The sequence below is a fragment of the Dendropsophus ebraccatus genome, chromosome 11 (assembly GCF_027789765.1).
Source record: "Dendropsophus ebraccatus isolate aDenEbr1 chromosome 11, aDenEbr1.pat, whole genome shotgun sequence".
Classification (NCBI taxonomy): domain Eukaryota; kingdom Metazoa; phylum Chordata; class Amphibia; order Anura; family Hylidae; genus Dendropsophus; species Dendropsophus ebraccatus.
This window is the reverse complement of record NC_091464.1, coordinates 41,209,052-41,235,295: the sequence shown is the minus strand read 5'-3', so window position 1 is coordinate 41,235,295 and position 26,244 is coordinate 41,209,052. Positions and strand designations below refer to the sequence as shown.

The 26,244-nt window shown below is 41.7% G+C and overlaps 1 protein-coding gene across 3 annotated transcripts in view; it reads right to left on the bottom strand.

Moving 5' to 3' along the window:
- Window positions 1–8,992: 8,992 nt before the first annotated feature.
- Window positions 8,993–26,244, bottom strand: part of UNC119 (unc-119 lipid binding chaperone) — a 30,115-nt gene continuing 12,863 nt past the window's right edge. For all 3 annotated transcript variants that reach the window (XM_069944521.1, XM_069944522.1, XM_069944524.1), the window contains 4 exons: window positions 14,531–14,644; window positions 12,788–12,890; window positions 11,057–11,229; window positions 8,993–9,745 (listed from right to left, as the gene is read on the bottom strand). In XM_069944521.1, coding sequence (XP_069800622.1) covers window positions 9,633–9,745; window positions 11,057–11,229; window positions 12,788–12,890; window positions 14,531–14,644 — 503 coding nt within the window. In that variant the 3' untranslated portion in view covers window positions 8,993–9,632. The remainder of the gene's footprint in view (window positions 9,746–11,056; window positions 11,230–12,787; window positions 12,891–14,530; window positions 14,645–26,244) is intronic.

Genomic DNA, 26,244 nt, shown 5'->3' with positions numbered 1-26,244 from the left:
CAGCCATTCAATCAGTGCTGTGACAGCAGTTAATGTAGCTGCTGAGTAGCAGGACCTCCCAGTCCCTTCCCGCATGTTTATTGGCTGATTAAAACCGCCAAACATATAAGAGACTATCAATGTTATTTGAGCACCACATGGTATTGGTTCGAGGATCGTGATGATAAAGCAAGTAAGCTTGATAGAGTATGCTTGCTATCTCTACTATTCACACAGGCATGTCGAAAGTTTTGGTCAGTTGTTCTCCTGGCTCTAGCTAGCATCTTCCACCCCACTGGACAGAGCCAAGAGAAGCACTCTCCTTGACTCACTGCCTTTTCCATCTTGCTGCAGGAGATGGGCTCCACAGTACATGAACACATGAACATCCCAACTCCGACCACTCAAAACATTTGACATGTCAGTACCTATTCGAAAGCATGGGGATAGTGTTATGTCCCAGGAGGGTGTGCGTCATCCATTGCTTAGCAGCAAAAAAAAAACACCCGCTAGAGATGAGAGAACCGGGTTCGGGTTCGAGTCGATCCGAAACCTAACGTTTGGTATTTGATTAGCTGGGGCTGCTGAACTTGGATAAAGCTCTAAGGTTGTCTGGAAAACATGGATACAGCCAATGACTATATCCATGTTTTCCACATAGCCTTAGGGCTTTATCCAAGTTCAGCAGCCACCGCTAATCAAATGCCGAAAGTTCGGGTTCTGATCGATTCGAGCATGCTCGAGGTTCGCTCATCTCTAAACACCACATATTTAAGCAACAGTGCGACTGACTGAGAAATTATTCTTTAGAAACTCTTTGCTTTAACCCCTTCAAGACCAAGCCTATTTGCACCTAAAAGACCAGGCTCATTTTTCAAAATCTGACCTGTCTCACTTTATGCTCTTATAGCTCAGTGATACTTTAACGTATGCTAGCGATTCTGAGATTGTTTTTTCGTCACATATGGCACTTTATATTAGTGGCAAAGTTTGGTCACTACTTTGTGTGTTTTTTGTGAAAAACATCAAAATATCATGAAAAATTAAAAAAATTAGCATTTTATGAACTTTGAAATTCTCTGCTTCTAAAAAAAGAAAGTCGTATCACATAAATTAGTTACTAAGTCACATTACCGATATGTCCTCTTTATTCTGGCTTCATTTCATAAACATATTTAACTTTTTTAGGGTGTTACGGGGCTTAGAAATTTATCAGCAAATTACCACATTTTCGTGAAAGTTTCCAAAACTGATTTTTTTAGGGACCAGTTCTTTAAGTTGATTTAGGAGGTTTGTATACTGGAAACCCCCATAATTGACCCCATTTTGGATACTACACACCTTAAAGAATTAATCTAGTGGTATAATGAGCATTTTAACCCTACAGTGGCTGGAGGAAAGTATTCACCATTAGGCCGTAAAAAATTAAAAATGTAAATTTTCCAATATTATATATGTTTAGATTAAAGTTTCTCATTTTCAAAAGGAACATGAGACAAAAAGCACCCCAAAATTTGTAACGCAGGTTCTCTTGAGTACTACGGTACCCCATATGTGGGCGTAAACCACTGTATGGACACACAGCCGGGCTCAGAAGGAAGGGAGCGCCAATTAGCTTTTCCATTGCAGATTTTGCTGAAGAAGTTTCTGAGCGCCAGGTGCGTTTGCAGAGCCCCTGTAGTGTCAGCAGAGAGAAAAAAAACCATAAGTCACCCCATTTTGGAAAGTGCACCCCTCAAAGAATTCATCTTGGGGTAGGATGAGCATTTTGACCCCACAGGTGTTAGAGGAAAGTATTCAAAATTAGACAGTAAAAATGAAAAACTCTAATTTTTCCAATAATATGTTTGTTTAGTTTGAAATTTCTCAATTTCACGAGGAACAATAGAAAAAAAGTAACAAAATTTGTAACGCAGGTTCTCCTGAGTAAAAAGGTACCTCATCTGTGAGCATAAACCACTGTATGGGCACACAGGAGGGCTCAGAAGGAAAGGAAAGCCAATGAGCTTTTTCAATGCAGATTTTGCTAAAGACGTTTCTGAGCACCAGGTGCGTTTGCAGAGCCCCTGTAGTGCCAGCGGAGTAAAATCTCGCCATAAGTCACCCCACCCCATGGATTCACCGTGGGAGGAGATGAAATACAACGGCGGCACCGGCCCATTAGTGACCGCCGTATCGGCGGTCACTAAGGGGTTAATGGGGGTCAGCTGCGGGATCGCAGCTAATTCTCATTATCTCCAGTGCTGCAGTCAGATGAGAGCGGGATCGCTATCTCTGCAGCGATCCCGCTCTCATCATTAACCCTGTCAGTAACATATATGTGCAATAGGAACGTATATATACACACATGTTACTGACGTGAAGGGGTTAATAAAAAGTAGTAAATCATTAAGACCTAAGCAGATCATGGGAGGCATTCAGACACCAATAACATAGCTACATGTTAGCATCTAGAATACAGCCTTATAAGAAGAATATGGACTGGAGAGAATGGAACGGCTGCACATCCCATCTATGGCTGATACTAATGCCGCTAGGCCTATATTAAAAATCAACAATAGGGTCTCTGTATATGATTTGATCAAGCCATAATAGCCCCGTGTACCAACGTGAAGGTCCTCTGGTTCACACGGGTCCCTACGCTAACTCCACACCGTGTCAGTCAGTAACCGCCATCCCCGCAAAGCGTGCATGTGCAGGGAAGGGAAGGGGGGCCATGGAATGGCCCTGCAACCCCCATGTCAAAGGACCAGACCCAAAAAGCCCCACCAGAACCCGGCCAGCACCACCGGCGGGGAAGGCTGCCCCCAAATGATACAAGTATGGATAAGGTATTACACTTACCACTGCTGCTCTCACAGAGTGGGGAAGACATAAAAGGTACTGACATGTGAGCACAGGCATATCCTGCTGACTTTGGTCATGTGGTCATAAGAATACAGCTACTTTCTTGGAGAATCTGCACCACCCCTGTCCTCAGGTAGTGAGTGGTATTACAAGTCATCTCCATTTACTTCTATAGAACTAAGCTACGAAACCTCCCCCATATAACTAGATCACTATTCTGGAGTCCAGGGCTCATGACTGTAATACGGACATTGAATGGTGGCCAAAATATGGCATTTAGACTTTTGCTATGCAATGTCTGGCCAGAAGTGTCACATTTGTAGCTTTGCAACAGTTGGAGATCCACAACTTGGGGAACAATGATATAAGCCACGACATCTCTTCTACAACATTACTGATTTTTTTATTTATTTTTAACAGGCTTTTTTAAAACTAGAATAAAAAAAGGGACACAAATACAATTTTTCATTTCACTTTTACTCAAAATGAAGTTTTCACACTCCATCTAATAAAAATATACATACGGAAAAAAAAAGAAAAAAAAATGCTATTATGACAGTACACAATGGAAACACAGGACTTATGGACATACAGTTGAAAAATCTGCAGAACAAGTGTGCGTAGAATATAGATGTGTTACAATCTATGGGATACAGGGAAGGAAAACTCTACAGTATACAGAAAAAGAAAACAAAGCTGAAAACACAGTGACCTGAATGACAGGTCGGCCTCAGATCTCTGCATAGGTAAGCCTAGATTCACCAAATCGGTCTATAAACACGTGAGCATGACCACATAAATGTTAAAGGGAACCATTCATCCCGTGGCCCCCGGCAGAAACTGACATACAGTGACATAAAGGTCAATATACTTACCACATCGCTCCCGGTCCCGTCCCGAATCCAGTTGTTGACACAGAGAAATTGACGATTCTTCTTCTCTCGCCCATTATGGTAATGAGCGCCGCCGGGTCCGAAATACAGCCTTCTCCCCGCCTCCGACACTTGATTGACGCCAGGTCCTCTTCCTCCTCGTCTTCTTTCTTCTCGCCGGATCCCGCGCAGGCGCCGTGACAGTCGTTTTCGGCGCATGCGCAGTTCACAATTGAAGCCGCTCCGCAGCTTCACTGTTTACTGCACGTGCGCCGATTGGCTCGAACACGTATCCTGTTTACCGCGCAGGCGCAGAAGAAATGACGAGACCATCGCAGCGGCGCCTGCGCGGGAATTCGTCAGAAGACTGAAGACGTCAATCAAGTTCCAGGAGGCGTGGATGGGTGGCGACGAGAAGAGGACCTCATGAATAAGTTGGACTCGTCCGTCGTTTCCTATGGACGTTGGATTCATCTCAGCTCATTACCATAATGGGCGGGAGAAGAAGAATCGGCGATTTCTCCGTGTCAACAACGGGATCCGGGACGGGTCCGGGAGCGATGTGGTAAGTATATTGACCTTTATGTCACTGTATGTCAGTTTCTGCCGGGGACCACGCGGTGAATGGTTCCCTTTAAGAAGGTGACTTTCCGAGAAATAGGATTGGTGTCCTGTACTGAGAATAGACCATCCGTGTGCGATTTGTGGATGACTGTGCATCAGAAAGAATAGGCCATTATCGTTATTTCCTGGAAAAATCTAATTATCTCCCCTTAAGATACTTGAGATCCAGCAGGTCAAGATGGGCTTGTAGCCTATAAAAGAATACTCCTATACAATTACTGATTTGTAAGAGAAACAAATTTCAAACTTTAAATCTTATTTGATATTCCAACATTTTCCTCATGTACAATTCCCTAGCTCATAAAATAACTAAACATCTTTATTCAAAAGAAGAAAAATACAATTATCAACTTACAATATATATAGCCCTCCTATTCAATCAAAGTAACATTGCATGAAAAATATGACTAATAGTGTCCTAAGCTAAAGCTTAAAGAGTCATTCTACGGCTATCCCCCACCTGATCGCACATTGGACATGGCAAGAACGCCCAAGAAGCTGCAGAAATTATCTCGCCCAGCCCGCTAGCTGTGGGAGATCTTATGCAGAGTGACAATAAAAGAAATGTAACAAATCAGAAACCTGAAAATAAATGAAAGAAAACTGAATTTATCAAACATTGTTAATGATGAATGAATGGCTATGTTGCTGTAATATATTGCAGTGTACAATCCATAAATCACCATACATGTTAGAGGAGGTATACAGTGCGTAATCGATAGAACCCAATCCTTATTCCCTAATAACGCATGTATAGCTGAAACTCCTGATATACAGTAGATACAAGTCCCAGCACAGCCAGGTGCCAATAAGACATACACGGCCAGCTATCAGCAGTTTACCTAAAGTCTATGGTATATCTTGTTCTCTGTGTGCAGTTTATATAGGCTACAGAGATGTCGGCTGTATGATTCTTCAGTGGGATTGATGTCTCCCGCTCATAATCAATAATTTACTTTTTATTTCTTGACTTCTAAGAACCTATAGAGAATTTTGGAAACCTTCATTGTACAAGCTGGGCACATTAGGTTTAGAGCCTGCTCCTTTAAGAACTTCTTCCTATCATATTCTACATCTCAAGACAAAGGTCATCAGATGAGGTCGATCAGATAAATGTATAATGAAGCATGGTCTTCGATAAAGCCTTAGACACACTTCCTCAAAAGGGATGCCTAGAGAACGGATAAGATACAACCTTCCAAGAAGAGAAAACGGAAAGTGAAACAATGTCTATACGTCATGTCTAATCTTCACATAAGATTGCCGTAACATCAGTAACATTTTGCGGCTATTGGCCATCACACTTATAACTGTCAGAAAATAAAGGTTTCTGAATTATTTTTTCATAGAAAAAAAGATGTCATGCTTATAAACTGCCTAGAAGTGTGCCACCGCGTGAAGACCCTGGGGCAGTCATACTATACAACATTAATGTTGGTTCAATAGGAATTGATTGATTGGAAGCTGTGTAGAACACGTGATGTTAAAGGGAACCAGTCGTCACTTTCTTGCCGCCTGAACCCAGCAGCTTCCCCCACACCACTTACCCTGAGTGATAAAGCTCTCCCTGTTTGGGTGTAAGGAGAGATGGGTCAAGGCTGCAAAGGGACTGAAAAGCTGCCAGGGACTGCCCAGATGATCTGTGACTCAGGTGGCAAGAAAAGTGATGGTTTTCTTTAAAGAGAACATGTCCCCACTCCTAGCCTATCTGTTTCTGTAAATTCCACATGAAACTCTTCTGGAACATCTTGAATGAATAACTACCTGGGTTCTACAAGTTGGGAGCGTATCCCTGTCAGCTCTGATTGGATAATGTTAAACAGTGTAAGGACACACCCCTAAATGGTAACACCTAGTTGGTTATTGAGTCATACATTTCTATTAAGAACAGAAAATATAATATAAATTTTATAAAAATAGGTAGTCCAGAATTACTGTCTCGTGGGCATCATAAATGGGCATGTATTTGCTAAAGCACACAGGCCTGAAGCGGTAACAGGTCCTCTATAGGGATGGTCCGAACCTGACGAGGTTCGGGTTCGTATGAGCAGATTCCCGCTGTCTGCCCGCTCCGTGGAGCGGGGGGGATACAGCGGGAGGAACGCCTGGAAAACTGGGATACAGCCTATGGCTATGGCTGTATCCCAGTTTTCCAGGCAGTCCTCCCACTGGATCCGCCCACTGCACGGAGCGGGCAGACAGCAGGAATCATTACGGAGGGTTTGGGTTCGTACGAACCCAAACCGAACTCTGTTTGGACCATCCCTAGTCCTTTATAATGAAGACTCCAAAAGGTGTTATGCGGGATTGCTGAGGTGGTTCTGGTGCATAAGCAAACAATATAAGACCTCGAGAATAGACAAGCACTCAATTGTACACCGATGTTTGCATGACATGATGCAGGGACACGGCCTGAGAATTCAACACGGACAACCCTTTAACCACTTTATTTTCATGTATTGAGGTTTGCTCCTGCTCAATTTATACAAAACTAACACTTATGTACTGTCCCAAATTCCAAGAAGTAAATCTGCACCTAAAATTAAAAAAAAAAAAAAAAATGTTGGAGAAGAAAATTTACCACCTCCACTACCAGTGTACATGAAATAGGGTAATATTAAAAAAAAAAATAAAAAATGGAGCACGCAGACTTCTCACTACAGCAAAAATCTTCCCATTGGTCTGCAGTCTAATTCCTGTTCCCTTAGTCAGTTCCTAGGAGATGACAGATGATCAGTGGTTTGAACCAATATTACTACATTTCTTTCTTTTTTCATTCATCTCAGTATTTGAATAGTAACTAACTTGGAAAAATACTAATAAACTGTTTGTTGCATAATGAGGGTCGCCACATTGTTCAGAAGAGAATTGTGCAATGAATGGGCTCTACTGTTTGGATATGAATTCTGATATTATATATCAGAACATGGATTAGTAGATTGTGACTATAGGTGAGCATGCCAGAGTCTAATCGTTTGGAATTTGTATACAGTGGCTTAAGTTAAATGCAGCCCTAGGAAAACATGGATAAAGCCATAGGCTCCGTAGGGCTGCATCCAGCTTAGTCAGCCACTGCTATTCAAATGTTGAACAATAGGACTCTAGCATGCTCCAGTTTCCCTAGCCACTAGTTGTGAGGTTATGCGGACAGTAGTACAAAAGGTGCATGCTGCAATATGGAGAATGAATCTATCATTTCAGAAATAAACACCCTATTTGTGTTTATTTGAAAAAGTGATTAGAAGACAAACGTTAACAAATACGTGACAACTTACTCTCTTATTCTACAGTCTTAGACCTAGTTATAGAGGCCATTGCACACGCTAGTAAGCCTTGTGTACACAGCCAGTCAGTCAGTCTATTTTCCCAAGTACACCACAGAGTTCAGATTCTGATAGAGTGTAATGAAACCAAAGAAGGAAGGCTGCTTAAAAGGGAACCATCAACAGGTTAAACTAATGTAACCTGCCCATATGTCCCTATTGCACAGGAGATGCCTTCCTCCTCAGTACTGTTCCGATGCAGTTAGTTATGTGCTCCACAGTCTGGTGAGACCTTTAGGAGCACTGCCTGCCCCCATAGCGACGTCTTTGGTGGATCAGCGCTATGGGGCGGGCAGTGCTGTAACGGTCTCAACGGACCATGGAGCACAAGACTAACTGCACCAGAACAGCGCAGAGAAGGAGGGTAAGAGACATACCTTCCGCCTTCCTCCTTCATCTCCTGTGCAATAAGGACATATTAGATTAGGTTAATCTAACCTGCTGATAGTTCCCCTTTAAATTGTTAGCAATCAAAACCAAAGAGGGATGAACAATATGATCAACAGATTTGGAATGTTTCCCAAAATTTCTAACAGACTTACAAGGTCAAAAAACATTATCTGATGGAATCACACCTGAGAAACAAGATTACTTCATTAAAAGTCAAAAATTATACTAGTTTGTCACATTACATCATGTGACAATTGTCCACCTTTCATTCGGTGACGCTGTACCACACAGTGATACATAACATTCTATCGAGAAATCAGGTTACTTCCGTAACACAGGTATCCTGAGGCCCACCAAAATGTACATATATTCCACCGGCGTAACACATACAATACGGAGACAGTCAAGTATTAGACAGGTCGACGTACTTCAGGTTCAGCATCATACTGGAAATCTCATACAACTCAATATACTGTGTTATGTACATTGTATTATACAGGCATATTCATTACACATACAACGTATGTAGATTACCTTCTCAAACAATCGCAAAAAAACTAAGAATGCTCCAGACATGTCCTCTGGCTGAAAGTTTATGCACGAGTGTCCTTAGTTTGTTAGGAGTCGGTGACATCGAGAAATGGAGCACTTAAAACATCACCAATTCCTGGTGAACATGGGATACATTGTGGACCATACTACATATCTTCTTCCAGGCAACATGTACACTCCATTGCCAGGTTCTTGTACCGAAGATTGTACCGACAAGTATCATATTTGTACCATTATTCAACCCACTTGCATTTGTTTTCTCGGTCAATTTAGTCTGCCTATTGTGCTAGCTGGTATTATAGGTTTTCATTTCATTAGTATTTAAACTAGTTTAGACATTTCCGGATTGCTGCCTAAAACCAGGAAAATCTGTGTCACGCCTGGCTGTCATATTAGAAAAATTGCTAGTGGAAAATCTGCAATATTTAATTGTACGTTTACGTTGAAGGAACATTAACAAGTACAAGCCTAGGAGGAAGAACAGATTCAATCTTTGGCTTGGATTTCCTTAACGGTCTGGTCCAAGCTGACACATCGACATCATTATTTCTTGTGTGTTTTCATTCTTCAATAAATACATAGAGGAAAACTCAGTGTCCCATGGGAGTGGTCGGTCCCAAGACAACATGGCCCAAGGGAGATGACAAAGATCAGTCCTGCGACAAACGTGGACGTGTTTTATATTAGTCCTCGTTCCAGGGGAACACCCGTTACGTAGAACATGACACAGATGTGTATTAAACTACTGCCATCAATTGGGTAGCCAGTCACCACGTTCTTGTTGACTGCATTCACATCATGATGAAGGCGTCCATACCAAAGGTGGAGAGTTATGAAAGTTTTTGCACTATTTTTATGTGCTAGAAGGCTTGGGGAAGTGAAGGGACAGATAAAGGCTCAGTTGTATAACTTCTACTGGCAAACAATCTCGTTGCTTGCGTTGGTTTCCTACAAGATATTGTGTACGATCCCTTACATAACTGCTAAAGGGGGAGGGGACTGTTCTCAATGCTTCGATTTCTGGAGCTATATTGTTAAAGCAGGATCAAGGGCCTCCGCTATATGAATAATCTGCCTTGTTGTGCATCACTAGCTTGTTGTCCACAAAGTAGAAACTGTCTGATTGTGTCTCATAAGGATGGATGATCATTTCACGAACTGCAAAATACAAGAAAGACAACAATAAGACAAAGAGAAACCAGCTCGGCATCTGTTAGTACGCCGATTTATACAAACACATTCCCATTTACGGATGATTACCAAATAAAAAGGCATATAAAGCAATATCCAACTATCCTTTCAGAGTCTTTAAGTAATAAGTGAGAATGTTTTAGCCAACACAGGAGAAAATGTCACTTTATATTTGATGCTTCCAAAGTAATACAGTCTGTTATTTCTTCATATGCCACAGACCTCTTTTCTGAGGGTGTAAGAAGTCACATTTACCTGTCAGGAGACATGGTTACTTTGGAAACAAAAGAAGCCTATGATATTGCAAGGCTCCATCGCTGCAAGAGAGCAAATTACTACACAAAGGAAACAGACCACATAGTGGCTATGAATCACTCAGGCCCCTGTAGTTGTCAAAGCCAAGCTTTATCCTTCTAAATGACACTGGAGATCCATAGATTTCCAATGAAGAAGCTTTATTTGCATCTTTAACAAGGAGTCATAAGACAACACACAAAATACTAATTCTGGCCATATAGATTAGTGCAGACTGTACCTGACTATTTTAACTGGACCATATTATATTATACAAAAATAGTGTGTGCAACTTTTTTGGTCAGTGTGGTTAAACGCAATCTGCTACAGAGGAGCCTCTGACATAAATGTGAAAATTATCTCCATCTCTATATACACACACACACACACACACACACCTAGCAGCAATTACCCAATCAATGACTCGTTTATGCTAAAGGAATCATTCTGTGCTTTATTTTGCCTGAATACAGTGGTAGGTCTACGTTTTATGGTAGTTGAATGGTTAAAGGCCATGTTCACATGGCATATAAAACCAGCCATTCTGTGACCCGGCCGGTGTTACTGAAGATCACCCAGTACTGGCCAGATCTTCATTCCTGGTAAATTCTGATGAGGGCGCACCCGTGTGCTCTCGCATCCAAATTCACTGCTGCACACAATAGAGCGATTGTGTGAACCAACCCGTTCTGTGCAGCCGCTATTCAATGATTAGAGGCAGCAGAAAAATCACGTCAGTTTATCGTGCGGCTGGATGGAATCCCTGCCGGAGCGTATACTATGTGTATACTCTCTGGCCGGGATTTTATTCATTCTAATACAACGAATCACGGCCGTTGTTGCAAATGGCTAAACATACGTTGTGTGAACATTGCCTAAAGCATGAAATGGCACCGTTATAAAACAGAGTTTATTTCTCTTTTTTTATAGAACTAAACTACCCAAAATAACTCAAAGATTATATAAAACTAAAGCAATACTCACTAAGTTCTTCTGAAAGTTGTGGGAACTCATAGATGTGTTCACATGTGTTTTTACTGCTGGGAATGCAAAACCCAAACTCAAAGTCAAAACTTTTCAAAAGCTGGTCACGAAAGTAATGCCTCTCAATCATCCGGAAGTTATTTATGGGCTTATCACCGACTGTGAATTCAACCCTAGGGAAGAAAGGTAATTTAGTAAAGAAATGGGGGGAAAAAAAACACACCCTATAACATCTGATATTTCCTGGTGTTACTTGCTATGGGAATTAGTAATGTATAACATAATAGGACTTGCTGGCAGAAACTGGACTACACCTTCCAGAAAGCAGTCTCATTTTAACTACTTAACATGAGAAGAGTCTGTGCACCACATAGAAAGTCCCTTTACATGCTGTACTGTACTATGTGTAATACCTAACATAGCACAGACCTGCATCTTACTATAGCCATTTATGGAAAGATTCAGTCTGACAACTGGACCACAAACCACAAAACGGAGCTTGTGAAATTGTTTTTTAGTATTTTCTCACTGACTTGGAAACAAAAGTCTGTTTATGCCCGATGTTGGCTCCATAAAGGTTACCATTTCATTCTTCATCCATAAAGATCTCAGGTATAACCCTTGAGAGAACCTCTGTGTGACAACGTATATAAAAACTATAATGCACACCTCTTAAACAATAGATTGTTAAAACCCAGTGAATATTTTTAAATATTTTGTGTGCAAGTTCATTTTGACATTTGGATTTAGTTTTGAGTGTTCTAGCAACATTTTATTTCTTGTGTGAGTTTTAAAAACATTGTTGAAACAAAACAAAAGCTTATTTATTTATTTTTTTGTGTGTGTTATTTCCAGGTGTCTCTCCAGTTTGGAGTTCTAGATTTTCAGACTTCTGCGACAGGTCTTTTTCTTTTCATATCAAGTCTAGATGGAACCTGTCTGTTTTCATTAGAGGCAAGGAACTTCTGCAGTCCTATACCGCCATTCCTGAATACTAATAAATGCAGATATTAGAAAACTTCTATGTCTGACAGTCCGTGAGTCATGCAAGTGTATGGCTGGCCACCCAGGGTGATCGATAACTGCTGATCGCAAAGAGTGTGAGATAACACAACCACATGACTGCCCCTTACTGTCAATTATGACTGTATTACAGGGGGAGTGTTACAGGGGGAGAGTTGAAGGGAGAGTTGAAGGGTGATTTCCCCCCCCCCCCCCCCCCCCCCCATGCATCAACTGCATGCAAATGCTCAATCTGGTAGTGTGCATCAGCAATATAATACATATATAAGACGAAACAGAGCCTTAGGGCAGTGCCCCCTCAAGTACTGTTACTTCGACCCCTACACATGCTCAGAGTCTACCCATGACTAGTCATATCAGCCTAGTTAATAAGGGAGCCATGTAGAAATCTATAACCCTGCACAGTACAAGAGGACAGCAGGTGCCCACACCACTTTTCATATGGGACAACGCAGGCAGAACATAGGCTCTAAGGGCACCGTCCTAGCTACTATTACAGTCAGGAGACCTGTGGAGGATGATCATTTATCATTTAACTTTTAATACTGGGCACTTATTATAAATCACTTTAAATTCTTTGAATCAAGTCCAGCAGTCTTTTTGGTTAGGACTGTTATGGTACAGGTCATTTAGATAGCTTACAACTTCTCTAACTCAGTGGTCTTTTCTAGCTTTGCTACACTAGAAAGCATGTAAAAGTTTACTTACGTGGCCCCAACCTGACGCAATCGCAGGAAAGCAGGAGTGAACTGATATCTTACAAATCTACCTGCATTCGGATCCACGTCTTTTTTATCACCATGTTCCCGCTCTAAAACATACAATAGAAAAGCAATTGAATAAAGGGGGGGGGGATTACATAATGTTGAATTAGCTCTATTTAGGAAGTACTCAATGACTTTTTTTTTTTTTTCTTATGTCAGTGCAGCATAGAATATCATTATCAAATAATGTAGAGGTTCTTGTATATGTCTTTTGCTTACCTGTTTAAGCTAGTGTCCGCCATCTTAATGTCTATTTGAACACAAAAAATTGTTTCTAACATTGCCTTATTTTTCCATAAACCCTTAGACTTTGCAGAGAGAGGGAGCAGACTGTCGTCGCTGAAGTGCAATTAGGCTTCTGGTGCCGGAATTTATCAAGTTGTTTAGGTGGTATATACTACAGGGAAGGGGACAGGGATGGGAAGGGGGGGGGGGATGAGAATTTGTGGGGAACACACACGCACATTAAGACTATGTTCCCACTACATAAAAACAACAGCCGTATTTCATAACAGCCCTTGTTGTGCAAACAACGGATGTTATTTGGACAATGGCCATTGTTATGAAATATGACCATAGCGTAAAGAGGTGTTTTGTTTTTTTATTTCAAATCAACTGGTGTAAGAAAGATATACAGGTTTATAATCTACCTCTACTAATTTCAAGCCTTCCAGTACTTACCATGAGCTGTATGTCATGCAGGAAGTGAAGTATTCTTTCCAGCCTGACACAGTGCTCTCTGCTGCCACCCCTGTGCAGAGCAGGAGAGGTTTTCTATGGGGATTTGCTGCTGCTCTGCACAGTTCCTGACATGGACAGAGGTGGCAGCAGAGAGCACTGTGTCAGATTGGAAAGAAAACAACACTTCCTGCAGGACATACAGCGGACTGCAAGTACTAGAAAGCTTGCAATGTTTAAACAGAGGTAGATTACATATCTATATAACCTTCTGACACCACTTGATTTGAAAGAAAAATAACTTTTTGCCAGAGTACCCAATTAAAACAAGTTTAAAAAATACATTTTAATATATAGTCTGACTGCGTATGACTATATCTAGCTATACATATGCATCCGGCTACAACCATTAACTGATTAGACAAAGAGGAACAGAGGAAAAAGCATAACACTTGTTCTGTCCTTTCTGAACTATAATGCTCAGGATGAAAGGTGCAAGAGATCCCTGAAAAGGAATTGTCTGTAGACAACTCAATTTGGCAAATTGACTGAAGCTCCTCCATGGTGCCATCAAGTGATTGTTGCTGCCAACTGGCTCACTATGATAGTTCATCCAGAGTGACATAACATCCTGGCAACTGCACCAAGAGCAAAGCACTGCAGCTTCGGGGGTGACTAAGGACAGTCATGTCAATGGGGAGTGTATTGGAAGATTTGATATTTTTATAGTATGGGAAAATATTATAACATTGTGAAAAGAACAGGTTTTTTTATTTTTAACATGTACCACTGAATCTGTTTTCACTATATGTAATGGCCTTTAAACAACTTTATAGGTTTCTTCTGCCAAGTTATGCTTTCCATATAAAAGAAATGGCGTATCATTTACAATGCAATATAGAACTATATTTGAACTTTCCTAGGGTGTTTCGTATAGCCGTCACTCCAATTCACTTCTTTCTATCAAGTAGAACAAAACCCTCCTGTGTCTTCTATTTATATCACTCACCAGACGCTGGTGGCTTTGTGATCTCAAAGAGGACGGTTCCAGACTCCATATCGCGGATTTTAAATCGAGTAAAGTCTATCTTGTAAATGTTCTCTTCTGGAGTGCATAAATAATCTGGAAATAGAAGGAAAATGTATTCAGGTTTCCTGCGGACTATAAAGAACACAATTACAATTGATCGTAAAATGCAAAGAACTGCAAGAAATAAGTATGCAACTATTCATCCAGTCATAGAAGATAATGTATGTTTGTTAAAGTCGTCCTATCCTAATTATAAGTACTAAGGATCCTGGATGTCTTCAGTGTAGCATAGCAGGAGAGAGATGTGTGATGCTGAACGACTGGCTACAAAGGGAAGAGGAATGGTCATACAAGTACTAGGTTCGTTTTCACAGTAATACTAAGTGCAGTAAGGAACTTTATAGTATAACAAACAAATTTTTTAAAAAAATTGTGTCCAGGGGCACTTTAGAAATACATATAACCACTACACTGATTCTAGACAAAGGAATATTTCCACTTCATGCGCAGGAGCACCAGGCAATATTGGGGGAGATGACGGAAAATTCTTTAGCTAATGGCTTTTTGCAATATAAAAAAAATCATGTTTTAATTTCTAAGCTCAAAAATAGTATAGTACTGTGTTAGTAAGAAAAAGCCACAGTAAATACTTTTAATCAAAGTATTTTCGGAGCGATAGCTTTATTGGCCAAAAAAAGCTTGTCAGGCAAGTTTACAACACATGGACTAAACCTGGCACCTAGATTTATGACCCACTACATGGACAAAGTCCAAAGAGAAAACCAAACTGACCAAGAATCTTGGACCTTTAATTTACAACAAATCCTTTCTATTGTATCGGCTTATCTATGTGATTTATCTACCCACTACCCACCACCCACCCACCTGGACCCCCCCCCCCCCGACTTACGGACGGTGAATGCCTTTAATGGACTGTTTCCTCGCCTGGCATGAATCGACGCAGCTCTGTCATTACAGACATCAATTTGTAACTTGTCTGAAGAAGGCATCATTCGAATCCAGAGAGCTCATAATTCTAACAATTCTTTTGGTTGGCCAATAAAAGGTATCACTACTAAAATACTCTGATCAAAAGTATTTACCACCACATGAATTTCTAAGTTTATTGAGAGTCATAGAGGCCGGGTTGCAATGCAGCATGCAAGTTTCCTGGAATTGGAAAGAGGTGCATGGGAGACACGTGCAACTGTTTTAACTTTATGGGGCCCTGTCAGGTAATATGCTCACAGGGATTTGGATAAAGAAATCAGAGCTTAAGGGTTCGTAAGGGTGGCTGAGGGCAAAAGAGTGTGCTCTCTACTGCAAGTGGGGTCTCTAAGTGGACCTTCTACCTCAGGGGCAGGACTGAAGTCTGTACAGCTGTATTCAGAATGTGTGATGCTATTTGTTATTGTCATGTTTTATATGTATTATGTAACTATTATGAGATGCTTTATAAGAATGGTTTATTTTGTGTTAATAAATTTGGCAAACACGACCGTTTTTTCCCCAACAGGTGGTAGTGGTTTTATTGGGGAAGGATATTTAGTCCAGAGGGTTGAAGGGATTAAAGGAGTTGTCCATTGAAAATATTTTTCTTTTAAATCAACTGGTTTCAGAAAGTTGTATAGATTTGTAATTTGCCTCTATTTAAAAATCTCAAGTCTTTCCATACTTATAAGCTGCTGTATGCCCTGCAGGAAGTGGTGGTTTCTTTTCAGCCCGACACAGTGCTCTCTGCTGCCACCTCTGTCCGACACAGGAACTGTCCAGAGCAGAAGAGGTTTTCTGTGGGGATTTGCTACTGCTATGGATAGTTCCTGTCTCGGCCAGAGATGTCAGCAGAGAGTAATGTCAGATTGAAAAGAAAAAATCTCCTGCAGGACATACAGCAGCTGATAAGTATGTGAAGACTTTGAGATTTTTAAAAAGAAGTCAATTGCAAATTTATATAACTTTCTGACACCGGTTGATTTGTAAGAAAATGATTTTCGCTGGATAACCGTACCAAAAGGTTAACTGGTCCCAGTGTGTGTTCAAGATGGGGAAATTAGACAGAACCCCATTGGGAACATGATCTGAAGTGAATGGTGACAATGTCTGTACAGTACAGTGGAATATGTTGGGGATATATAAATAACCCAGTGGTCTGTCATGTGCAGGTAGTATCCCACATATGACTGGATCCTGCAAATGCTGCAACTAGTGTGAACGTGACCTTACTTGTAAATTTCATTTATTTATAAACTTCCTTTTATGTGTAAAACCTTGCACACCTAAGAATGCAAATAAATAGTAGCCCTAATGCTCATCTACCTGAGAATCAACCAGCAGACTGTTGTCATTTTAGTTTAGAGGTCATTTTTGCTCCGTTCATATTTGTTTTGGAGCCTTTATTAAAGAGTCTGTCATATTCTGACTGAGACTTATGCAGTACGCTGCATTATTCTTCCCATCAAAACAAAATACACCAGAAATGAACCTGACAGACCCCATAAGTCAAAGGAGGCAATTGAGCGCAGTTGGTGTCTGTTGTGGCTAATCTGACCCTCCATCGTTTTTGGTTTTCTGCTCCTATGAAGAATCATGCAGTTTGTGAACCATCGTGCATTCTCCTATGTATGGTCCTCTGTGGGCTGCTGTATATCAGACATACTACTTCTGCAGGAGGGCATCTGGTGGTGCATGCCACAACTTTACTTCCTACAGGACTTTGCTCTCTGTATGCCACCTTATGAAATCAGAGGTAGAGTAAGGAGAGAGATAAGCCCTGTGGGTGCTTCAGGACACCTCATGTATTGCACTCTTATGACACAAGTGAGACTGGAATATGATCAGTAGGGGGCGCCCTCTTCTGTAACTCAGAAAAAGTTGGCTCAGACACTTTACAATAAGAGCAGGAAACGGGACCCCTATTGTTTTAGAGATCACAGGAGGACGTTGTCTCAACAGCTGCAACACAACAAACACATCGGACATAAAAGCATTTTTCCAAATGGACAGAAGAAGGTGAAAGAACACATAGGGTAAGCAGAAACCAAGTCTGCAGAATGTAATGACGTCGGCTTTAACTGAAATCTCTAAATGAAGGTAATTAGAGCTTTCCCCCAGAGTACAGGGCACTTTCGTAATAACCGTGGTTACCCGATGTCCATGCGCCCGCTGTGTTATGTGTAATGCTGATTGACTAAAACCACACACTACGGGTAAGCAGCTTTACTGCCTCATTAAATGGCATCCCGAAATAGAAGTGGATTATGCGTTGCCAGGATTCCACAATAGTCTGTCAGCTCTTATTCCTAAAAACGCAGGTAGCTCACCCCTACTATACCTGCCTCATCTTTACATCTATACCTAGTTTTCCACAGAAGGATAACATTACGGCCATCATTCAGTACATGCGGAAATAAGGCAGGAAGCTAGAAATACAAGACCGTAATCCCCAAGTATGCTTATCAACATGATGAAAGAAGAGAGAGCGCTGAGGGACAGTATCCACACACACGCCATATACTCCTCTACCAAGCGCCTGCTTCAACATCCCACACTGTTACAAGTTACTTAGTCTGCTGCCAACAGGCTCCACAGTGCAGGTCTCACTGTGGAATAGAATAAAAAAAGCAAGTGGAAATAATCTTATAAGATCTCATCCACATGCAGCAGAAATTTTCGGGGTAGCATTTGACTTGTTGAGCAGAACATATCAACACTATGCCAAATCTGATGTCATTTGTTCATAGATTAGTTACATTTTTCACAAAGGGAAATATAAGTCTGCAATAAAATCCGGAAGTATTGAGATTTTGCTGCGATTTACCTTGGGGTCCACAACCAATATCCTGACATTTGTCTTTAAAAAAATTACAACTTTCTCAGCCACCGCAGGAAAATGAGCTGCATTCACCTTTTCCGGGCAGCGGGATTCAAATGTCTATTGTTCAGGTTCACAGAAACCCACTCATCTCAACTCAGGAGGCAAACACGCAACAGAATGTCCTATAGAATACCCTTATAACGGTTACGTCAAATAATTATTGTAGCCCCTTTAGGTACATGGACAATTCGGCCGTCTTGGATCAAAGAAATCAATGGGATGGAGCTGGGGGCAGCATAAAAAGCATACATGGCAACTAAACAAAACATCCAGAAAGTTTAAAAGGAGAAGTACGGCGGATAATAAAAATCTAGCAGCCGGCAGGGAGGAAATTGGTTAAAAGTACTAACTTACCTCTCCCGGTGCCCGCGATGAGTGGCGGGACCCAAGCTGACACGCCACGATCCGGCTGATGGACTGGCCGCTCAGCCAGTCAGTGACTGAGGCGAGACCACTACAGTCACGGATTGGCTAAGCGGCCAGTCCATTAGCCGGGACACACCCCCACAGTGTTTAACGTCATCGCAACCCTGGGGAAAATGCCTTCTGGCTGGGGTCCTGTGGCACTCACCACAGGCACAAGGAGAGGTAAATTAGTACTTGTACTCAACTTCCCCCCCCCCCCCAAAGGATTTTTAATTCTCCTTTAACACAATGATAGTGAAGTGGACAGGATGCCGAAAACCTGTATCCATCAGCAGAAAGCTCAAGAGTGGACCAGGCCATTCCACCTTCTGTTGGGCAACTTATACCCCATGATATATCCGATATCACTAGGACAAAATTTATCAGAAGCTTGAGGGAAAAGCAACGATGAATAATATATTGCAAATACTTTCCATACGGTGTCCCAAATCCCAAAGGCCTGGTGGAGTGTTATTAGAAACTACACACGTCTGATGTGTGCACTATTTCAGGGAAATTCCCACCTGACTCTAGGTAGAAGGCTACAAGGGAATCATACACTGCTCTGCGCTCCATTATTGCACAATTAAAGGGCATGGCTAGATGCCCTATAACACCAAAACGATTACTAGCCGTACTTGGCCGATTACCAGCCATTCCAGCTGATAATCGTTTCGTGTGTATTAAAAGGCCACACCCAGCCAACATGCACGATGTCGGCTGAGTGTTGTCTTGCAACATGTGGAATAAAAACAGTTACAACACCTACGACAGTCTGCTGCCCATCGCCCAGCGTAATAGGGGCGGCAGCAGCAGACAGACGTTCTCTTCAATGTGTCACCCAGACAATCTAAGAATTGTCTAGGCAGCCCCTTCCACAGATCCCAGAGGTCCTCCTACTCACTGTGTGCATGTAATAGCACAGGCAGCAAGTGAATGAGGAGGAAGTGAGCGATGACTTGACAGGTCGGCACTCACTTCCTCCTCACATTGTGCAGTGTAATATGGCCTAAAGGACTGGCTATGATTAGGGTACACAGGGACAACATTTTTGATCAGGGGAAGTCTCTCCCCTGCCGATCAGGAGAATGAGCAGCAACACTTCCGGCCGCATAGACTTAAGGCCCTGGCCCCCATGACAGCCATCTAAAAGCTGCTACAGATACCCACCCACCCTGACAGTTTCTGTATTCACTAGTGTATACCTCTCTCATATCTCAGCACATCTGAGGCTGCAATGTGGCAAGTAGCATTAAGCAGACTTTCCAAACGTTTCTTGCTTGGCAACGTTCTCTGAACCCAAAGGCTCGGGCATCTGGAGAAGTTGGATGCCGCCCTAGGGAGTCCTGGAAAACAAATGCTGTATCCATGTTTTCCTGGCAGCCCTAGGGGGGCATCAGACATCTCAAGATGCCAGTAGTTAAATGCAAAGCGCTTGTGTTCAGAAAAAGTTGACCGCTAATAGTGGCGACACTTAGAGCTGCCGTAAACTACAGTATACTGAAATTACACGCATAGGGAAGCAGTGTCCCCATCCAGGCCATTTATTGAGTAGGGCACAGACTGCTGAAATGCTAAGCCCAGACCGTCACAAAGGTGAGGAACAGATCAGTCTAAAGCCACAAACTACTACTGTTCTACCACATTTATAAAACTCAAGGGGTGTAGAATAGTTAATTTTGTCTGTAACCAGCCTCCTCTGGGTGAGGGATCACGCTTGCTTCCTTACAAGGAGGAAGGGGTAAGATAAGGAGATTTCTGTTCAGCTGCCAAGCTTTCAAGAAGTGTCATAATCCGATTTGAAGCCACAAAGGAGCGGGGGGAGGATGAGGCCTGATAAGACCACTTCTTTCTGAAGGCTCCTGTCTCACTGCATTATAGGCCATGCTGGGTCCAGGTCCCCATTGTGGGTTCACCGCAAGCATTGGCTCAACGTGGCATCTGTCTTGTGATTCCATACGTGGGCAACAGCTACGATCACAATGCTAGGCCTCAATCCCCCTTCACCAGAGTGTGAGCACAGACAGCCATTAGAACTATTAGATTATATATGTGGTCACCGGCGAGACCTTAAACACCTCGGAATACGCATTTCTTGTTTACTTGAGACCAGGTTAATTATTAAATCTTTTCCGGCAGAATTTCTGCTCTCATGACACCATAGCAACAGCTCCGTCCCCTACCCCAGCAGTATTTGTTGCCATAGTAACAGTGTTGGTAGATTACAGAACGGAAAAGATGTGCTGCTCCTCCTCAGTACACAGCCCAGGCATGCTGCCTGCCCCCTCTGGGAGACATCTCCAAGGAAAAGCATTCTAGCAGATCAGATGAAAAACAAAGGGATGCTCACATATGCTAATGTCATATACACAGTATACATCAGCTAAAACATGTATCAATGCATATAACGCCCATCTATAGGCTGCACCCAGACCTCAGCCGGCACATGCAATATTGTCATGTCAATGATCCAGAATTACCCAGAAAATAGGCAAACCGACCAAGTATCTGGCAGCTACCAGATCCTGCACAACCTGTCATCTCAATAAGCGGAATGAAAGTAGTTTCAGGCAATTGAAGATAAACTGCTGTGCCAGAGATACTGCTATATGCTATATTTTTTGATATTATTGATTACAATCAGATACTAAAACACGTTTTTATTCCTAATGCGTCTCTTATTGTAATTCTTTAAATGTAATTCCATTTAACATTATGGGGGCAGTCATCTTGCCCAAGCTGTTTTAACAGAATTTAGAGATCTGGTTTACGTAAGCCCTATGGACATGGGCAACCACAGGCGCTGTCCCACTGACATGAATGGGAAATGCTTCTGTCTATACTCTTTGCAAAGATCATTGTAAAGGAAGGGGGAGGCTGAGCTACGAGCTTTTTCTATTGTGTCATCTACTGGGATCACCCTTCACCGTCATGCTGTACAGTCTGTATAGGACAGGGCATCACTGCTTAGTTTTAGTCTTGCCATCAAAAATTCTAAATACGTAGAAATTTTCTGATGACACATTCCCTTCAAAAGGAATGTTTTAGAAAACATTAACTGGGAATATGCACTCTCACATTTTCTAATATCGAAAGGTGTTATGAATAGACAATTTTTTTTTTATAACGATCAGCGTTTAGACGGAACGATACATCGTACGGAAAAATCGTTATGCGATCGTTTAAGCCTCTCTCACACATAGGTGAAATCGTTGAAAGACTGTTTACACGGAACGATCTGCGAATTTTTTGCGAACGATCAACGACGATTTGAGAACACGTTGAAAGATCAAAACGTACGATTTCACGCTCGTCGCTTGATCGTTCGCTGCATTTACACGTACGATCGTTCGAATTCAATCTTTATCGTGCAAATTCGAACGACAAATCGTTCCGTGTAAAAGGACCATTAAGTTACGGTGGTGGAAAAAACTGCAGCACTGCCTCATTCAAGTGAATGAGACAACGCTGCAGCACCTTTGATTGCTGCTTCTAATACAGGGATTCCAGTATGGGCCCTGGTAAACACTGAAGTGGGTGCTATGCTCAGACAGGTTCCACAGTCTCCTAATACAGCTGATCAGCAGTGGCGCGGTAAGTCGGAATATCATAACCTAGCAGATATAAGTAAAGCCAGAAGAGGCATGGTTAGGGACCAACTCATGTGACTCTTTGGCAGAGTGGCTCAGACTCTGCAGCAGTAATTTGCATACAGTGCATGCTATGATTAAAAGGATATTCTGGTATTACCAAAATTTTTATAATTCTGGGGCTGTAAAGCAAAAAATAAAAGCTACACTCATCTACTCTTTGTTTTCTTGGTTTCCCAAAGCCTTAGGGCAGCACTTTCAAGATGAGAACTAGGAGTAGGACCTGCTCGCTCATCCAACTACTGACTGAGATGGGACATGGCTGAGCAGGCAGGTCCTGTTCTGACCTTGTGTGTTGGAAGGAGGCAGGGGAGACAAGCAGTGATGAACCAGAGGGCTGCAGGGGACTGGGGGAAGGCAAGTATAGCTTTTTTTTTCTCTACAGCCCAAGCATTATATGATGTTTTTTAACTACCCTTTAATTACCTTAATCTATAAAGAGATATGTTTATAAATCTATTAGCCTCCAGTGTAAAAGCATTGACAGTATCACTACCACTGTGGTAATTCCCTTCAAATCCCTGCAGTTCATTTACCTCTTACAGTTTACAGACAAAAATCTAAAGGATCCTTTTCTGTGTCCATTAACAGAATACCAGGTCTGTGTTACTCCTTTATAACCCAATTTAATCCCACTGGTAAACGGTAAGGTTTCGGTAATAGATGAATGGTCAGGAATTGCCCTAAACAGGACAAAATGGCTCAATACATGATGAAGTTACATTCGGAGTAATTCCTTCATGTAGTTAGGAGTAGGATCCATGCAGCCAGCAGGACTAATCCAAAACCACCTCCCAGCTTAACAGGACGTTTATTGCTGGGGTGACTGCCATACAGTTACAAACCTTTTTAGAAACCTTGGATTACAAGAAAATTGGTTTTGGCATTTTGCAAGACAAGCTAAAAATTTTTAGAAATTGTATGTCTAAACAAGATTTCTTAATACTAACTCCCCCGTATTCCCATCCAGATACTGTACTGGGTAAAAAGCTCTCTACTGCTACCTGATCAACTCTGACAGGTAGCCTTCCGGCTCTTCTCCGATGCCCATCTGCATATACACGGCCTTCTTCTGGCCCCTGAATTAACCCCTTCACCAATAGCTGTTCTAGTACTAGCACCAGCAGGTTTGCGGCCACCTGGGGAGTTGTGTGTGAAGGAAGGGTTAACTGATTAACCCCTTCTTTGGTATGATATTACAAGTGATTTGGATTACAAGCACATTCCTGGAACAAATTACTCTCAAAATCCAAGGTTTCAGTGTATTAGCTCACTGGTGGGATGTCAGGATATCATGGTGTTTATACAACTGTAGTCAGTGACTACAGCTGTCCCCTGCCTCACTCACTGAAACAAGACTTCTTTACTATCCCTACACCCCCTGTCCCCCAAATACCCCTTTAATTTCAGCCTCTTAAACACACACAGCCTGCTGCAGTCACAGCACACTGAAGAAAAACAATCTTTTCCTAGAGAGAAAAAAACCCCATTGAGGACAGAGGTTACTGCCACATTACTTATTGCATCCCCTCCTTCTCTATATTACACAGGATATCTTGATATTACACTACTGCTCAAATACAGTCATCCAGCAGCCAGGAAGAGAGCAGCACAGATCTCTCCCCCCTTCCCCCCCCCCATATGGACTCTTCCAGTTCAGAAACAAACTGCCAAATAATGACCACCAACTTTTCCCCGACCACCCTTATCTAATAGGCCAGTGCTTTATTACTGAGATATATGGAGGAAACTAAATGTATGTGAAAGTGTTTTCTGTTTTCTATGGTCATTATGGTATTAAAACATAAAAATGATACAATTTTGAAAGAGTCAGTACTTTTTTCCCTCTACTCTGACTCCAACCAAAACTTGATCAAACTCCAAAGCCCTGGCTCATAGGCTCAAATTTATCAACAAAAATACACTTGTTTAAATATTTTTTTTAGGTTAAACCTATTCATATGATTTTAAATAATTCCTTTTATTTATTTTCACATGACCATGCACCTTCAATATAGGGACATTCTATTCTGTCAAGATCACTTAGAAGTCATCTGATCATAAAAGGCTGAGGTAGGGCAACAGGTAATATCTGTTAGAAAGTTGGAGGACCATAACCCAGAGTATGCCATGTGATGGTCACAATTAAGTGGAAGCTTTTGGGCCCATGTACCATATGAGAAATAAGACCCCTAACTATAAAGCATAATCTGTAGTACTGATCTCATCTGGACCAGAGAGACTGCAGCATCCTTGCCATTTCTATCTCCTTCAACTTACCAATAGAGGTAGCCTTGTGCAGTGAGGTTGGGAGCGAAGTGCTTATTCACATGCTTCTCCTAGCTCATTTGGGGATTGTTGGGGTCTGAACACTCAGAAAAAAAAAAAATCTAATGGCAGTGACACTAAAACCACTGATTACTAGAACAAGCACAAAGCAGTACTCAGCCGACTGCTTCTTTTCCTGCAAGAGACTTGTTCTATACACTTTCCAAAGAATCTGCAACAACGGGAGACAGGGAGAGAAGCTTAGTTCCTTGGGGACTTGTCAAACTGACAAGTTTTAATTTTAAATAAAAAAAAAAAAAAAAAAAAAAAAACAGCTTAACTCCCACAAGACAATTTATGGACCTGTTTACAACTGTGTGCCATACAATGTGCTGCTCAAAGTCCAATGCTTTATAAAGCCCCCGTCACGTTGAACATGGTATCTGATCTGTAAGCATCATTTTATAGAACAGAAGCTGCTGAGCAGGTCTTTCTATGCCTACGAGTCCCATGGGCAGCCCTAATCTGTGAGTAATATTTCCAGTGACTTTCTATAAAGTCAACAAGACTGCCCACTAGACCCTTGAAACTTCTAATGGGCGGTCTTCTCCATGATTGACAGCTCTTTAGTCATATACAGAGATCTAACGATAATGGAGTAGGAAAGCCCACTGTTTTACTAAGCACACAAATAAGCCAAGAAAAATATGACTGAAACAGTTTTGTGAGCCAAGATTCAATATAACTTCTATTCCCCATCATGCACAATGATTTCATGTGTTTAATGTGTTGTCCATGGTGCTGAACATAGAGCTGAAGGAACTGTATTTAATCATTGAACCAAAAGAGATATTGCAAATCAGATTGCAGCAATTGATTTCTGCCTTAGATATACTACGTGACCATCTTCCCATTGGAAAAACTTACCCTTGATCTAAAATAGTGGCATTCAAAATGGTGGTCATTTTACACATAGCCTAAAACATAGGAAACCTCACTTATTACTCTTTTCCTCTTCCTTTCTGAAATAACTGGGCACCCTGAACAATTTACTCCACTTGTAGATTGTACAATCTTGCAATCCAATATAGTCAGCAGGACATCCTGGCTGTCTAGCTTATAGAGGTCTCCCGACTCTCCCCGACAAACAATTAGGCATTTTGAGTTTTAAAAATTCTACCAGTCACCAATAAAAACTTTTGACATGCCAGAAAGACATCAGTAAAATAACATCACTTTTCAAAGTTTATTGTGCACCCAGTACAACACAACGTTTCGTCCACAAACGGCCTTTGTCAAGTATTGCTTGCGGCTGAATAGTCATGTTGTACTGGGTGCACAACAAAATTTTAAACCATCAAGAGATGCTGTTCCATTAGCCGAGGATTGTTGGCTTCCAGTGTGCATGTTCCTCTTAGCAGACTACTGGGGCCATAGGTGCTGTTGGGCTCTGTAGTGTCAGACAGGTCAAAAAAAAGTTTTAATCAGTCAGGGTC